Raw genomic sequence first — 18,443 nt, 5'->3', positions numbered from 1 at the left:
CTGAGTATCAGCTATCAGCTCTCTGCAGCATTATGCTTTTACGTACAGTTATGCAGTATTTCAGATTTCAAGCCAAATCTCCGGATATCATTGTAATGGAAGCATTTAGCACTAGTTATTTAAAATCCCAATTTGATTGAACTTATTCCTTTACTACTCAGCACAGCCATCCTTGTTCAGCAACATGCATCCTTTTGCAGCAACCTCAGAAGTAATCATATTCCCTGAGACTGAAGCATATATCAAGGATTTAGATATGCAGATATCACAGCAGCTTTACAAGATACTGCACAATGCCTTGTTATCTCGCAAATGGAGCAAGCTAAACTACAGAGATACCCCGGTGCAGCTGCCAAGAACAACCAATTGTAACAGCCTTGCCTCTGCTTTGCTCAGCAGAAGTAATTCACCATGAGCTAAAGAAACTCCAGATCTCACAGTCTCCCCAGCAGATATATGCAATTTTAGAATCGTATTTTTTTCTCCTAAGATATAACTTAATCATGTGTTATCTTCAATCATCTCTTACTGCTTGTTCAAAAAAAGGGAAAAATCCTCAAGGGAAACAGTCAAGCCTGCTGCATGCAAGGCAGTAAGCTAAGTGCACAAGAAACAAGGAAAAGTTACTGCGTTAATCTCTGCATTAATCACAGCAGATTAATCTCCTGTGACACCGGAAGCAGTAGTCGGAAAACTTCTACGCAAAAATTTGCATTTATAAACTATTTTATTTATTAATTTTAAGCAAGCTGATGAAGGTGGTAATGGAAGAAACACTTTAATGCTCAAGGATAAATATGTTCAAAGTGGATAAATCCAACACAATATGATACCTAAGCCAATATTTGCTAACTCATACATGATGATGCTTTTCATTGAGAAATTAGCACACAGGCACAACTAAACCTTACTGCTGCACTGTTGAACTAAAATGATAGAGGAATCAGTCATGCCTTTGTTAGAAAAGAGTTAACTTGATATTTCTTCTGAAAGCCCTGTATTTTTGAGCTACTGGCTCTCAATTTGCAGTAGAGTTCTTACAAATCTTCATATTAAGTGCTTCAGGTCATCTTTGATTTGGTGACAATTACTTTATCTGTATCTATTTAAAAATGAGAAGAAGTGGGTTAATAGAGTACTCCATTCAAGAGGAATGACTTCATCTCATACCTGATTCTTCTACCTTAAGAAAGAAAGAATAGCATTTTATTCAGTCTTAACAGGATGCTCTGTGTAATACAATACCATTTACAGCAATGAGCACTGGCAGTCAGGCTGCAGAATTTTAAGTTATCATCCATTCACTTCTAAATCTCTTCCCTCAGCTGAAATGCCAAAATGAATGTGCAATTTGTCATAGTTTTGTGATTCTTGGTTTTCGGTATTCCACCTCATAACATCATGTGGGGCATTGGGAGTTTAACTGTTAATGCTCAATTCCTGGGTACCTGCCCAGATGAGAAGAACTACATTCCCCAGGGGACTTTGTGGACACAGAGAGGAGATACAACTCCTGGCAAGGTCATCTGATGCGCTCTTTTTCATCTGCTCTTCTTCATGAGCTCTCCTCCTGTCTCCCTGCTGCTCAACTGGACTGCGCATCTCAATTCAGCATTGTGGTGAGGCCTATCCATCTTTCAGACATTCTCATTATATTTGATTTATTAGCTTCAATTCTGATTATATGGTATTATGGTGTGTTATCTTGCATTCCGATACTATATTTAGTAAGTTAGTTTGTTTCTCCTCAGATCATTGCTGCTGTTTTTAACTATTTTTGGGGTCCCCTGTTCCCTTTTTCCGGAGGTGCGGATTTTGCAAAATCCCTCCTCCCCTCTAGTCACGGAACTGGGCCGAACCAGCCCGTAAACCATTGACACAATTATTTCTATACTCTTAGAGCACAAAAGAAAACTGGTCTGCACAAGGTGAAGAAGTGGTTTGCAACAAAAGAGACTAAGGAATGGTGGGGCTCAAATTATGCCAACTCAGTCACCTGTAATTATGATCGTGCTTACACAATGAGCAAAGGATGGCAAAACTGGGATAGCTTTACTATTTTACTGCTGAACTACAATATGATTAGGTTATCATGTAGTGTCTTGCACTAGTAAATCTACAGTAAGAACCTGACATGAATGCACATATTCAAGACATGAACTCCATTTGGAAAGGTATTTCAGTTTTTATGCAGAAGGGAGAGTTCATTCTAAGCGCAGACCTTTGGTACTGAGATGACTCCACTGACATTTCCTTCTGCCTTTCTGCTTGCTGCCTCTGCTCCTCCATCTCTGCCTGCCGCCTCTGCTCCTCCATCTCTGCCCGCCGCCTCTGCTCCTCAGCATACTGCTGTTCCCTCTCTTTACGTTGTCTCTCAAGCTCTAGTTCTTGGTGTTCCCTTTCTCGCTCAACACGCAGGGCTGCTTCTTCTTCCTCCTGAAGCCTCCTTTCTTCTTCCCTGGCCAGCAAGTGTGCTGCCAGCTCTCTTCCTCCATCTCCTTCTGGCTCCTCAGGAGTACTCACTTCAGGGCTTGCCCTCCAGCTGGAGGCAGATGGAGCTCGTGCAGAGACTGTGATCATGTTTGAGGTTATAACAGTTTGTTCCTGTGGCAGATAAAAGAAATAACATTTTTAGGGGATGGAGCTCTGTGTGTTGGTTGTTGGGGTTTTTTTGGTGCCCTTTTTTTTTTTTTTTTTTTAAAGTCAGATTGCTGAATCAGAAAAGGTTATTTATTCTACATGGGAAGGCTGGTGTAAAAAGCATCCCAAATACTCTCAAATGCAAAAGACAGGGTGTACTTTGGTTTCTTTTTGAATGTGTGCCTGCTGGCACATTCTTCTAATGCATGAGCTTCATTCCACACAGCAGCCCTAGCAAGCATCACTGGCAATGTGTCCACAAGTATGTGAAACATTCTGCTTTTTAGAACACTTCTTACATTCCGTTCCATCTCCACTTAAATCCTCACCAAAAACAAACTCTTCATGATACCCAACATTTTTAGTTTTTTTTAATTCCCAAACTGGAGACCTACCTAAGACAGCTACTGCAAGTGTGTACCTGACCAATGCATTTCACAGGAATCATCACGTGGAGGAAACGCCCAAGCCTCCTATATTCTCCTGCCATTACAAAGTTAAGTATCTGACTTACCACTAACATTTGTCTCAAACATGAAAAAGGTCTTTCAGTGGTCAAAATAAGTTTTAACTATAGGGAACAAATACTCTTTGCCAGTTAAGGATTTGTGCATCCAAAATTTTAGTGGTTTTTTTTGATGAAGCATTTTACATTCCTGTACAGCAAAGTCTTTGAACAGCTCTAACAAGTTTTTTTCAGTAGTGAAATCCTATGCCTTAAAGTCTTGATGCTCATGACAACATGAACACAGCTGATGTGGCTGGGGTGCCTGAAGCTATGTTCATGTAGCAAAAGAGAAGAGGTATCACAGATACTTCCTATGCTCAGCAAAAGAACTATGTTCTCATAAGCAGCCAAAAGAAACAACACACATTCAAAGTTTTAAAATATATGATAGCAAAGCTGAAGTTGATTTGATATGAAAATTCTCCAAAGATAGGAGAAATTGAATGCCAGCAAACAGCCTGGAAGTTAGAAACACACCTAATGATCAAGTACTGAAGCAAAATTTCAAGATGTAATACTGAGAGGTAAATATTATACAATAAAGATGACTCTTTGATTCTTGTCACGATAATTCATACAGTTTGTAACATTTTGCCAATATATCCTTACTGTTATTTACTTAGCAAATCCATGAACTCCTTCCATTTTTATTTCCTCTTTGCATTTTACCAATCTCTGTTAAGTCATAGACAATCATTTTGCTTTAGGAGCAATTATGTTCCAAAACAAGGAGATAAATGACATAATAAAATAATTATTTGTATGTGTATATCTTCCCACTAGTAGTTTAAAAAGCCACCATGAAACTGAACAGAGAAAAGTGATGCCATACTAACAGCTTACCTCATCTAAATATTTGGAGTTTTCTTTTTCAGCTTCTTGCTTAGCTCGTAGCCATTCTTCCCTCAGTTTTTCTTGTTCCCGTTTGTATTTCTCCTATTAGGTTAAATTGAAATGAAACACACAAATAAAGAATTTGGTTTAATTGCATTAAATATTCTACTCTTTATTTAATGAGTTTGGTATAAACATGCTTGAGCTCCTCTGGGACATTAGATGAGCCACAAATGAATTGCATTCTGGCTTAAATACCATCACAAGGAGTTCACTCATCAATTTCAGAGAATCTCGGCTTCTTACATGATAAGCCTCATAACAACTGACCTCACATCTGCTATATTCCCTGTCGTTACAGCTGATTTTTGTTCAGTTGGGAATTAAGCTATCTAAAATATTTCTTGATTACGGAGTAATTATATTTAACTTGGAACTGGCCAGAGTAATATGACAAATATAAAGCAATGACTAAGTGAAATATGAGGCAGTAATTTGGTTTCAGTAAGAACATTTGGTCTCCCAGAAAGTTCATCTGAACAAAAGCCTATTTTGGACTGCCAGCTTTGTCCTATGACTTGTTTTAATATAAAATCAATGCAGTCTCCTAAGGCATTACTCAAGGTACACAGTAAACATTTTGTTGATTTTGTCAACCACCATCTCAGTCTTGGGAAAAGCAAAATATGCAGTAATTGCAAAAGTTCCTTCTAAGATGCTGGAAATTAGCAAATAAAGACTTGGCTTCCTTTCTCTGGTTTTTAAATAAGTAATAAGATCATGGGAAAGAGAAATAGCATTATTACTCTGGCTAAATTTAACTTTTCAAGTGTGAAAAAAGGAAAGAAGGAGAAGTGATGGCAGAGGGATTCAACTATTCTCAATAAAAGAGAAGCCAAGGCTTATATTCCTTACAGGCATCTCTCCAGATGCCAAATTGTGCACCCAAGCCATAACAGATATCACAAATATGTTTATAAGTCGCAACTCGTGCCTTGTGGATTTTGAAAGCTAAAAGGAATGACAAAACTGAAACATCCAAAAAGCAAGAGAATAGTTAAACTGTGTTTTGTCATCATGATTTACTGCTGAATGCTTAAATGCTATTTAAGATGGCTTGCACAGAGTAAATGAGATTTACTGATGCTTCTGCTAGCCAACAGACCTTACATACATAATTTAATTTCCAGAGACACATCTTACAGTAAAGACCTCAGCTCAGTGAAGCATAAGCCTGCTCAAGCCTGGAACATGTGCTTGGTTTTTGTGTATTATCTTAAGACAGCAAACATTGCTCATGCCTTTTGCAACATTTTCCTCCATCTCTGGTATCTGATTATCGAGGTGAATTTGCACCAGTCAGATGGTTTGGCTTTCTGAGGTACTGGGAACCAAGCTGACTCCAAATGAGTAGCTGACTGCTTAACATTAGAACACTAGCAGGCATCTAACGATGGTACTGCTTTATATTCAGAGATGAAGGCAGCCAATGTCTTGAATGGATGGTAAAACTCATCCTAGAGAATTTTCTTGCAAGAAAATAAAATATACATTCAAAAAATGACTTAGGTCTTGCCTTGTTGTAAATTGTTTTGCCAATGAGAGCAAATCAGCCTTCTGATGACTGAGCACTTCTGGCTGTAGTGAATATACAGTCTGGGTTTGATTTTGTGAAACTTACTAATGCATTTCCCTCTTTTCTTTCTGAAAAATTGTGTATACGATTGTGCAGCCCAGCAAATGTATCTGGAGGTCTCCTTCTGCCATCAGTAAGAGTCACAGAAGTCAAGAGAAGTTTTCCTCTCTAATGGTTACCACACACAAAGTCACAAAGATTAATATTACCTGCAGTAAACGATCCTGCTCCTTTTGCCATTTCTCTTGTCGTTTTCGTTCTTCTTCTTGATCCCAAACCCGACGACTTGGAGCACTAATGGATGGGACTGGGAGCTAATACAACATGTAAATGAATTAATACAATCTTACTACATGTGATCAACACTCTACATTTTAATTTAAAATGAGAAGTAAAAGCTATTACAAGAACTACAGCTTTAGAGTAGCAAGAACCTGATTCAGTCTCCTCAAAGGGACAGTAGGCAACCATTGTTTTACACATTAAATATGTCAGTACCCTGATTTGATTGGAATTTTAAAGCAGTGTGGAAAAGAAAAAAAAAAAAAAAGCGCAATAGAAAGCAATTGACTTCTAGAAAAGACAATAACTATGCACCTAATTAGTAGTTTGTAAACACTACTTACATCAGGCATTGCAGGCTCCGGGCCTCCTGTCAGATTTGGGAGTAGAAAGGAAAACAGAAAACAACAACAACAAAAAAATAGGAATTATTAGAACAATACTAACTACTTTAATACCTATCCAAGTGTAGAAAGTCTGAACTTCAAATGAAATTTTTGCTTCAATAGTAAGCCATGCTTGCATTTGACCCTACTACACACTTATTAGAGCTCAGAATACACCAGGTGCTTTCAACTAATGTAGGTGACTGTTTCCAACTGCCCTTTTTTCCTGCTCTCCAAAGTACGTGTGAATTTGCTAAGCTTGTCACCATTCACCTCAAACCATACAGTATTTGAGGATATGATGCTTGGTCTTAGCTTGTGCCAAAATTACTTTAAAAAAAAAATATATATATATATATATATATATTATTTATATATATTTATAAATGTGCTGATATATTAAAACTTGAGAAAATGTGGAGAAGCACTAAATTAAGAGTAATCCTTCCCCAAGCATCATCTTACATAATTATTTTTGTTTGTTGTTAGTATCCTTGTTACTTAGTTGTTCAAATTTCACTTAAAAAATGCATAAATGCAACAAATTGCAAAATCCTTAATTTAGGATACAAAGGACATCTCCTCTCATCCCTGTAAGACTATGCTAGCCTGTACAGCCTTAAAACGAAAATTCTTTCATATCAATATGTTAAAGAAATCAAAAAATAAGCAAAACTGCATTGAGTGCATACTCTAGAAATACACACTTTTCCTTCCCCTCAATCAGAAGTGAAATACTACAAGTATTGCTATACAATTCAAACACAGTTTTCATAGTCAGCCTAAAAAAACAGCCACAAACAACCAACAACAGAATATCACCTTATCAAAGATACAATATAGCAAAAAGAATCACAAAACCACAAACACAGGTATACGTTGCAGCACTTCACATATCACTTCTCAACAAATGAAAGCCATTATCACTGAGGCAAAGCCCTGGTTCCACTTAAATCTTTGGCAAAATTCACACTGGACTTCCAGTGGGCCAGAATTTCACTTTCAGGCTACAATAAAAAGCAAGGCATACATAGTCTGAAGACAATATTAGGCATACAGTAGTGGAAGTATGTGAGTTGTGACATGCAGAACACCAAAATGCAACCTACAAAACCAAAATTGAGTGCCTAATTTTTGTTTATTTATTTATTTTATCTTCAAAAGCCAGAAGATTCATTTCAAAATTCATACTGGCCTTTTCAAGATCTAGAGACTTCACCACATAGTGAAGAGTTGGTTACTGCTGCTTTCCACCAATTTTGAAGAATGTGCACAGCTACGACTCCAAATAAACTGAAATTCAGAGTTAAGTATTTTGATAACAGCTGTTTGAATTCTGCACAATGCCTCTGCTGGAATGTTCAATATTATTCTGTTTTGTAGGTAGTAGCAAATCTGAACAGAGTGCTATCCATCTTGCTCTTAACCCAGTGTATAAAAGAAATATGAACAACATATAAGAGATTAAAAAAAGCTATAAATATAAGAGAACACACAAAGACCCATTACCACAAAGGTAGACCCATGAATTGTAAGAATAACCTGATGACCCTGGGGAAAGAAGGGAAATGAATTATGTTGCTTCAAGATAACTGTAGCAAACAATGCTGAAGAGGCAGAGTACCCGGCACCAGAATGGTTAGGAAGAGTGTGCAGCAGGAACAATTTCATGAAAGTACATGAAATGTTAGCTCTTCGATTTACCTTGTTCAAAAAATTGTGACCGCCTTTTTAAGTTTTTCAAAGAAATAGGTTCAGATGCTATTTGAAAAATATAGAGAATACAAACAAATCAATGAGGTGCTGTTTTGTTTTTCTTTTAAATGATTATCACCACTGGATAACAAATATGTATCACACCTCCAGTCTACAGCCACATCATTTAAAAAAGAAAAACAAGCCCCTGAAATAAAGAAAATCTAATCTTTCATATATACAGTTTTTAGTTGGTTACATCATACACTGATTAGTATTTCATTTTAATATCTAACATTGTCCAACTATAACAATAATACAATTTAATGTCATCTGAAAGGCATCTTCAGAGGGCAAATGACCTTTTGGCAGATCTCTTGTAAATTACCATGCACATGCAAGCTACAATGAAACACTAATTTCTGTTCCATTAGGAAGTCTACATACCTGACTTCTCTCACTGTCATCAGATAGTATTATAATGGTTCACAGCATCATAACTAATTATTATTCATATTAGAACCATCAATGTCATTCTTCAGGAATAAAAATAAACAACAACAACAACAAACACCAATAAAAATAACCACTGTCAATATCCGTCACCCCTCCCAAAATCCTCATAAATGAAATAGAAAACCCACAATACTCATTTCACTCTTTTCCAGAGCAGTGAAATAAATTGATATTCACACTAAATCAGACTTCACATGATGCAGTAGCAATTATAACAAATTCTGTGTCTTTTTTTGCTTTTCCATCCCTATCCCTACAGCAAGTTTACAGCAACTAATTCTGAGACAGAGGATCTGTCACTTCCTGTTGTCAGGTCTCCAATTGCTCAGCATATTGTGGAAGCCAGTTACACCCAGTTTGGATGCAATTAGATCTGTGATACCTTTTTATTTCATTAAGATCTCATTTAAGCCACCGTACAAAGCTTGTAATGATTACAGGTTTAGTATCTGTGCTTGCTCCAAACCCATACAATTAGAAGATGAAAAGCAATGGTAGTTTACCTCTTTGTTCATTAGATCCAAGATCTCCTTGCATGCCATTTATCAATTTTGTTCCTGTACCCTGGAAAAAAACAAAACAAAACAAAACAGAGCTCAAGCTTATTAGATTTGCAGAAGTTATTCAATTAAACAGTGCCCCGATAGGAACTGCATATCTTGAAACATTTCAGAATATAAGAACTTCAACAGAAGCATACAAAACTAAAACTTCCTGAGTAGATTATATGATAAAATGACTGTAAGCTTTTGCAGTGATCAATGACCAGCTGTGAACTGGTAGTTGATATTGCAAGAAAGAAGCCAAGATCTTTTATTTCAGCTACTCCATTGGCAAGCTGGGAGTTATTTGCCAGTCATTTGAAAGCACATACTCACTTTTTCCTCTGGACTGCAACATTCATTTACACTAACAATGGAGATAATATGATTTTCTAAAGAATAAACAGTCTATATGTTTTAGTTGAACTATAATCTTCAAGTATTTTAATACTTTTCATAAATTCATGAACACAGTAGAAAGTTCTCAGAGCATCTTAATATTGTACTTGCAAAAACCTGCATGTTCCTTAGAATTAACAATGCAAATTAAGAATAAGATTTCTAAGGTCTTTTCTTCTTTTCCGTTCTCCCCTTCCTCATGGCAATCAGTTTTCACTTACTTCTTCCTCCCAAATCCCAAAACTGTTTGAACGCACACTCACAGAACTTTGAAGACTGCTGGAGAATTCTCTTTTTGTTGATATGGTCGAGACACTTGAAACGCGTTCTCCAGAAGTTGCATCAATCCACTTATTATCAGATGTACCTATAATGTTGGTACCCATACTGGTGAGATTGAGGATTTTATGCCTTACATGTGGCAGGGAAGGCTGGTCTTTGCCCCAGTCTTTTGGTATGTGGAGATCAAGAAATTAACACAGACAGTAATGTCAAAGAACAGGAGTTAGCGAAAACACATTAAAATAACGCAGGAAACACATAAAGAGGGAGAGACACAAATCAGATGGAATTTGTGGAAACAGGACAAAGGGCATTTATGAGAAGACCGCCTTCCCCAAAAATACAATTGTTAGTTAGAAGCCACGTAAGAGTTCACCAAATATTCTGCTAACATGGGGCTATAGCAGCTCAACATTAGAGAGTAATTAGTATTCATTGAAAACTATTTCATCAGCATTAGTAAGGATCAAGAAAGTTCTTCCAACTTTACTCACACAAGGTACAGTTTCAATCATACACTACATGCTTCCAGTGAAGTGTCATTTTCACGTCCAAGCTACTCAAGAAACATACAGGGCAAAAAGTAAAAAGGTAGTCTAAACTAGAAAAACTGATGAAGGTAAGGAAAAAAAATAAAAATCACCATCTTCATTTAGTGTCCATCACACCATCTCCCCAAGCCCCTCCCCATCCCTTAAATTTTACTAAGTTAGCTTTTCTGCAACAATTTCACTTAATTTATGCTATTAGACATTACTCATCTTCTTCCTGCCCCACTGTTTTTTTTTTTTCCTCACTTGTCGGTAAATTATTCTACTTGACTTCCCAGTGAAGTAATGTTTTGATGTTCTACATTCAATTAAATCACTAGTCACATTTCCAACACTTGATCAAATTCTCAGCGAGCTTGAAGAGCTCAACAAGTTCAGCCAGGATGGAAGTCTGGATGGGTACTACCACTCTGGAGAGATTACAGCATCACAATGTTTTGGTCAACTGTCAAAACTCAGCACAGAGGAGCTATATCAACTACAAGCTCATATATCAGCAAAACCCTCCCTGAAGAAAACAGGAAAGAAGGGACAGGGGCTTTAAAAATTATCTTCAAGAAACGAATCCTATAATCTATAAACTAATGGCAGAAAAAATAAAATTTCATATTCCCTTGTGTGCTGCTGGCGCATTTTATTTATTTATTAACTGCACCTCCTCTTAGAAACAGGTCAGAGCACCAGACAGAGGTAAGTAAATTAATGTTTAGTAGATTTGTTTGCCAAAACATTTCTAATGCACGAGCAGTTAAAAAAAAGCTAAGTTGTGTTAAAATGCAACAGACACACTAGCAAACTACTTAGCTCAGATACGTATTACTGCTGTAAGGGTAATAAGGAGACTCAGCTGTCAGGTACAGCAGAGACAAAGCTTATTTGCCTTACAGAGCATACTGTACCTGCCTATGAAACAACTCACCATTCTTTCCATATCGTCTAACATCCATGACCAGGTTTCCAGTTTCTAGTGCTCTGGTGATGGCTTCTTCCCACTGACTACAGTCCATTTGTGAAACCTTTGTGCCGTTGATAGCAATGATCTCATCATCTACCTGCAGCTGACAAAGTGCTGCAGGGCTATCTGATGAAAACAGAAGAAAAAAATGTTTCTAATCACAGTTATTGACATACATTTATGACGGGGAGAAAAAAAATAACTCAGTCAAAGAAACACTTATCGGCAGGTATTCAGAAAGCCTTAGGAAAAACTAACCGCACTGCAAGTATAAGGTCAGTAAAATCAGTTAATATTAATGTAGTGTTGAAATCTGATACATAAATATGAAGAACTTTCTGGGTTTGCAAGCATTCATGTTCCGGCTATCTCATTTAACAAACAGTTTCTGGTTAGCCCACTTCTGCCTCAATCTTTTAATCTGGGATATTAACAGAGAGAGGCAGCACTACACTGTCTGTAGCAGAAATTTGTTGAAATTCAGCTTATGTTTGGATAATCCTCTTATTTGCCCCCCCCCCCCCAAAAAAAACCAGCAAAACCAGACTCCACTCTGTTAATTCCAGTATGAGCTGGCTTTCTCATATTCTTATTTACATTTTCTGGGCTTGATTGACAAGAATATTGCTATATTGCTTTGCTAAAATATTTTTTTAGCTCTGAAATGACTAGTAACTAGACTCACTTAAGATACTGCTGGGTGCTATCCTATTAGAATTCTCTGGATTGTATTTATTTTGCCAGGGGGTACAAGCCACTTACAAATTTTACTGCAACTTGGACTTTGAATTTTACTGATATTTTGCAAGACAGGATGCACTTTATACTCTTTCACCTATTACTACGTGTTGGCAGGTAATCTAGCCTAAGGACAGAGGGCATACAAAAGCAGTTAATAAGCCTTCTCATTCTCTTTTTTTGTTTGTTTGTTTGTTTGTTTTAATACTTCAGAAAACAGGCAAGTTGAGAAACAGTCTTCCCAAAGTACAATTTTATGAATTATACCTGAATGGTTCTTCCATTGAGAATAATTCCCCGAGCAGAACAAACGTAGATTACACAACTAAAACACTTTCCAGATTAAGTAGAGAAATGCACACATATTATTCAAAATATACCAAGAACAATACTATATTATAGACAAACATGACAGTACATTTAGACACCATATGCTTCATTCCAACCTTCTTCTAACTTACTGGGAAAATGCTGTTTGAAGTCTAGATCACACACTAAGGATTCAGATAGCTTTGATTTTCTTACCACCCAAGAACACTGTGAAATGAAGGAAAGCTATGCTTCCTAATAGCAAACTAAGCAATGATCCTTCATAGTACACAAAAAAGTGAAATGATGACTCTATGATGGAAGAGCACAGCTCCATATTCTATTCTCGTGCATTCTTAAAGCATGGACTGATACTCCATTAACAGTTACCAGCAAAACTCTCAACACACACATTATTTTAAATACTAGTATAGAATAAAAAGTAGACCTTTCTTTTGGAGAAAGAAAGGTTTGGAAAAAAAAAAACAGCATGTCATTAGTCATTTTGTTAAAGAATTAATAGCTTTGAAGATCCAACTGAATGTGATTTTAAAGATACTGCCATTGAAAGTACTACTTTCAATGATGTTCAGTAAACATCTGGAATTTTGCCTCATGTCACCATTTAAGACAGTACTATACACTTTGAAAATATAGATGAAATTTCACATTCAAAATATACGGAAGGCCTCAGGTTCAGAATTGTTTTGTGGCATGATGAGTGTTTGGAGCCAAAAAGGTGACTATGTAACTCAAATAGGTCAGCTGGGATGAGACCCAACTCAGAGATGAGAAAAGTATATCTGGGCTATAAATCGAGGTTTTCAGAAAATATGCAAGTTTAAAATTTCACATTTCCTCCCATGTCACCAGAAAAAGTATATCCAAACCATTTTCCGCACACACTTGTTTATCTCTAACTTATTCCCAGCTGCTGGTACTACTACAGATAAATACTAACTCATATTCTCACATATGGAAGAATACGTAGGAAGCAGAGCAAAAATACTACATCTTACGTGCCAGTGAGTGTTCAATGCAATCTCAAGAAACAATAGCAAGTAGGGTGTGTGAAAGTGAAAGAATTGAAATAATAAAGACTACAGAGGGCAGAGGGCAAGCTAGCAGAACAACATCAACATTTAATGACTTTCCAGGGCTTCCTGTTTATGTAATTTTTAGGTTAAAGGCTGGAGATCTCTGTAAAAAACAACCAGTCTTCTTTTATATGTAGCAAATGTGTCTCATTGGAACATGTTACAAATTTAACTTTTAATAAGCTTTTTGAGAATACATACAGAAGGTTAATTTCACTTGCCGAATAGTCTTCTTAAAAATTACTTGAAGGAAAAGCTTATGTTGAATGCAGAGTCATTATAAGCAATAATTTAAGTGCAGTTTATCACCAAAACAAAATCATTTGGCTAGATAGGATAACAAATACAATAAGATAACAAGAGAAAGTTTTCCCTGAAGTTATTTCTGTGCTTGCAAAAAAGGTGATTGGGAGCAGCTGGCTAGCACTTGCAGATCCAAATCACACTTGCTGAATCTGGGTGTCTTTAACAACAAAATAATCAGTTCTGCGAATGAGAGCGCAATGGTGAATGTCATCCACCTCGACTTTAATACGGTTTGTGACATGAGGCACAGTATCCTGGTGACAAAGTTGGGACATTACAGTGTACAGGGCAGAACAAAGAACAAACAGATGGGTGACAGTACAGAGAACCTAAGCAGTTTTCATCCTCCAAGGGTTTCAAACCCTATTGGATAAGGCCCTGGACCATGATCTGAATTCAATTTTGGTACTTTTTTTGAGCAGGAGATTGTTCTAAGTGATCTCCTAAGGTGTTCCTTCCAACCAGTCTTATCCTATTATTTATTCTTAGAAGCAGGAAACACAACATTCAGGACCCCTTAGATGAAGTACATCTTACTCCTCAGTGACCTGTCCATCTCTTTCACCTGTCATTCCTTTAAGCAAACACTCAGACTGTTGTACTGCTTAAGGATACAATATTAGTCAATTGCTGAGAGAAAAAAAATATGTTATAGATGAAAATACCAATGAGATGCAGCCCATTAAAATTTCTCTGTTTAATCTATATAGTTTCCAACCTTCCTTGTGAGAATGGTAATACAGCATAAGCCAGGTAACAGTCTCAAGACCTTAATATTCTCCTTGCTTCCAGATCCAAGAGATAGAGCTTGTTTAGTGCTTTGTGAATGACAAGCAGGAATATTCAGTACCCCTAAGTTTCTTGTTTACAGCTTGCAGTGAATATAAACAGTCTTTTCCTCCCAGCAACAAAACTAAAACAGAATCCTAGCAGCAGGAAAAGTAAATGGAGAGTTATTCTTCATACAAAGCAATTATTAACAGTTAAAATCTAATTATGCAAAGTGCCCAGCTGTAACAAGGAGAGGTCAATAAGTTGACTTTAAAACGAAAATCAAGGGTGTTCAGTAAATGCAGTTAAATTATGTATTTTCCTCTATGGAAAACATAACGAGGGTTAACAAAATGAGAAATTGCCAGTTATTTCTCTTTTCTCAAGATGAACATTTGACATAAAAAAGGATACAATTAATTATTGCTTAAGTATTACTAACAATGTTAAAGATCACTGTCCAGAAAAAGAAAAAGCCATAATGTGATTTTGTTGTGGCCGTTTTGTTTGTTTTTAAGAAAACCAAACTTTTCCTTATCAGGAAACTTAAGACTTAATAATAATTATTACATATGCTTCACTGCACCAATAAATAAATAAATAAATAAATAAATAAATATCCTTTCTGCCAAGAGTACTACATCTAGCTACGCCCCCTGACCCACAGCCCCCCCACCCCCAAACAAAAAAGAAAAAAAAAAGCATTGGAAATCAATTTAGAAGTTGCAACTACCCCAAAAATATTAGCTGCCTCCAAAATCCAATGTGACTAAGTATTTTTATTTTTATTTTACCTTTCTAACTCCCAACCAAGTTACAATTCAATTGTTCTACAAATACATGCAGAGAAAATCTTAAAAATAAGCTGAAAGGAGCCATTTATACCTTTCTCACGTCATAAAAACATTCTTGATTGGAAAAATGCCTTTTAATATTCTGACAAATCTATTTCAAGAGATGAGGGCTGACCAAAATATATTAGGAAAAAAATATTAGTTTTTCAATTGCCTACCTGAGGTTTTTGAAACATCTGTAGCATACAGTAAGTACATAGTTCAGAAGCCTTTGCAAACTAAATACAAGAATGAAGTTTGTGCAGTTAAATAGACATTTACCTTCTTCAACTGTCTGTACTAAGGCCCCTGAAGAAGTCCAATTTGTTGTAAACCCAAAGTTGTGACTGTAGCCAGGTCTCTGGTTCATACTGATTCTCAATTCACTGTACTGTTCCTGAAAAATAAAACATGACACTACAGTATCTGGTATCACAGGAATCTAAATGAGGGAAAGTTTATCCACTAAATAAGCAAGGCGACTCACAATCTGCACTTTAATCATCTATTATTAGCATCACTGACAAAGGAAACAGCATTGAACTCTGTTAACTAACTAGGTTTGTTTTTTTTTTTTATTCAAATGGATGTTTTCAGTTTTCTTTTGTATTTTGTGTTCACTTACAATAAACTTAGCCATACATTTCTCACTTCAAATGCTTTATAAAATGATGCTACAAAACATAGTGTGAGAAAACTAAAATATTTAAATGGGTCTCTATGGACCACCTTGTAAATTTGTGGAATTCACTGCTTCCTGACAGATCATCAGTAAAATACAAGTATAGAAAAAAAAGCCAAACCATCATCAGTATCCTTCAGGCTCAATGTTGCATCTAGATTTACTTGGGTGAACAATCAACTTTTTAATTTTGTGCCAAATGCTACGAGTTATCCATAGATTTTGTCATGGAGCACCTAGTAATTCAAAAATTAGCTAAAATCCAGTTTTTCCCAATCTAGTGGAATTTCAAGATGCTTTCAAAACCAGAATGAAACCTGACATTCACATTTTAAACTACAGACATGTTTAATATTGAATTGGAATATATTTTGGAACGATTGCGTACAATCTCACAATATATTATAAACATGTGGTGCATACATTAACATTTTAATGTGAATTCATTAAAAAACAATTAAAGTATCTAAATGTACGCTATTCACTTCATTAAAAAGAAATTGATACCGTTAAAAAAAGGAAAAATACCTTAGATTTCTGTCAAACACAATAGATATATTCCAGTAATGCAAACACCAAGAAGACCTCACACACTCACACATGCACTAAGTGTACATTTACATTTTAGTCACCTAGTGAACTAATCCTCTGAAAGGATGGGATTCATTTTCTCCAACTGCAAGTATTTATAAGTTTATACCCCTACTCCATTCCCCAAGACTTCTCTGTCGGTCAAAGCACACAGAGAACAGCTGGAGTCTCAGGACAGGAAGCAGCCAGGGGAGGCTGTTGAAGTATCCAAGCAACGGATGCAGAAGACAGCAGTATTTCAAGGCAATAAACCTGAGGTTTATCCTTATGTTACAGGTAAATTCAAGCCAAAACACTCCTCATCACAACCCAGGGTTGAAACTTCCAAGTCACAGAATCATAGAATGGCCTGGGTTGAAAAGGACCACAATGACCACCTAGTTTCAATGCCCTGCTATGTGCAGGGTCACCAACCACCAGACCAGGCTGCCCAGAGCCACATCCAGCCTGGACTTGAATGCCTCCAGAGATGGGGCATCCACAACCTCCTTGGGTAACCTGTTTCAGTGTGTCACCATCCACTGAGTGAAAAACTTCCTCCTAATATCTAACCTAAGCCTCCTCCCCTGTCTCAGTTTAAAACCATCCCTCTTGTCCTATCACAAACAGCTCCTAGCTTGCAAAAGTTTCCACACTGAAATAGACCTCCTGTTTTTTCTATTCATATCAACTCCTTAAGCAAGTAACACAACACGTTCACAGGTATTCTACAGACAGGTGAGCACAGTGGACTGGAGCGTGTACAAAGCTTCTGAATTTTGAGTGTGTTCCTGGAAATTACAATCATTATTTTTTATTTCCATCACCCCAACAAAGTTATTTTTCAAAACCTACCTTGTCAGAGGAGTAATGCAACTTTGCATACTGAGCTTCATAATTTGGACAGGTCATCTCCAAGATACTTAATACTTTACAAACCTGGCATTATTGCCCTGATTGCCTAGTGAATTATATCAATTTCTCAGCTCTGGCAATGATTTACAAACATGCCAAATAAAACTTGCATTCAAGTTACAGCTTGTATGATGCACAACACAAGTAGCTTTTTTTTTTTTTTTTTTTTTTTTTAAAACACATTCCTCATTTACAGGCAGGACATTTAATATCTTTGTGACCAATCATAGAGGAAAAAAAAAAAAAGAATTTAGTACATTTTGCTCTCATTTGAAGTGATGAAAAGAACATATATCTAAACTATGCTTTCACTGATTAGAATTGCAGTTTCTCTGCCTTTTTTTTTTACTACAATGCAAAAAAAAAAATTAAGAAAACAGTCATGATCTCTTTCCTCATTCAAAAAGTCACAGTTTCAGAAAAGTATAACTTCAATGCAATTGCTACGGAGTATCAGTACTATTAAGGCATTCCTTTTTCCACAGGTGATTAGGAAGGATGATTCAAAATGACTGAATGTACAAAAACACGGTATGTGATTTCAGTGATCAGCATCCAAGGTTTTATGATCTCCAATAAAGCTACTGACAATTCACTTGTACAGCAACATCAGGAATGCAAAGAACTCATCTTTCATTTGTCATTGGGTGTAAATGACATTAATACAGATTGCAGGAAGGTGGTGACAATTAGAGCTATTCCTGTTCATTTTCCAGTGTGATATATGAGATCACTTGAAGTAGCACCAAAGCACTGAAAGAACCAGCTTCTGGATAAGCATGTACAAAAGGCGGTGATTTCTCTTTAAATTCAGTGTGAATAACAATTAAAATAATTTTAAGTGTACAATTGCAAAAACAAAAAAAGGCTTAAGTCACAATTGATGGTAAAGAAAAAAAAAACAAAACATTGTGATATTAATGTTTAAGGCTAGCCTTTGAAAAGCTGATCTTTATTTTTCCACCACCGATTTGCTTAAAAGTGCAAATGAATGCT

The 18,443-nt window shown here is 36.3% G+C and overlaps 1 protein-coding gene across 1 annotated transcript in view; it reads right to left on the bottom strand.

Annotated features, from left to right (window-relative positions):
• The window catches only part of LMO7 (LIM domain 7), a gene marked incomplete at both ends in the record, with an annotated part of 128,132 nt that overhangs the window by 10,567 nt on the left and 99,122 nt on the right, over positions 1–18,443 (bottom strand). Inside the window, 10 exons of the mRNA XM_079549527.1 lie at positions 2,222–2,604; positions 3,992–4,084; positions 5,828–5,932; positions 6,245–6,270; positions 7,796–7,837; positions 7,991–8,047; positions 9,001–9,061; positions 9,702–9,886; positions 11,191–11,352; positions 15,563–15,677. Of these exons, the coding sequence (XP_079405653.1) occupies positions 2,222–2,604; positions 3,992–4,084; positions 5,828–5,932; positions 6,245–6,270; positions 7,796–7,837; positions 7,991–8,047; positions 9,001–9,061; positions 9,702–9,886; positions 11,191–11,352; positions 15,563–15,677 (1,229 nt within the window). The remainder of the gene's footprint in view (positions 1–2,221; positions 2,605–3,991; positions 4,085–5,827; positions 5,933–6,244; positions 6,271–7,795; positions 7,838–7,990; positions 8,048–9,000; positions 9,062–9,701; positions 9,887–11,190; positions 11,353–15,562; positions 15,678–18,443) is intronic.

Source organism: Tetrao urogallus (genome assembly GCF_951394365.1).
Source record: "Tetrao urogallus genome assembly, chromosome: 1".
NCBI lineage: Eukaryota > Metazoa > Chordata > Aves > Galliformes > Phasianidae > Tetrao > Tetrao urogallus.
Note: the sequence above shows the minus strand (reverse complement) of the source record. Positions and strands in the feature narration are given on the sequence as shown.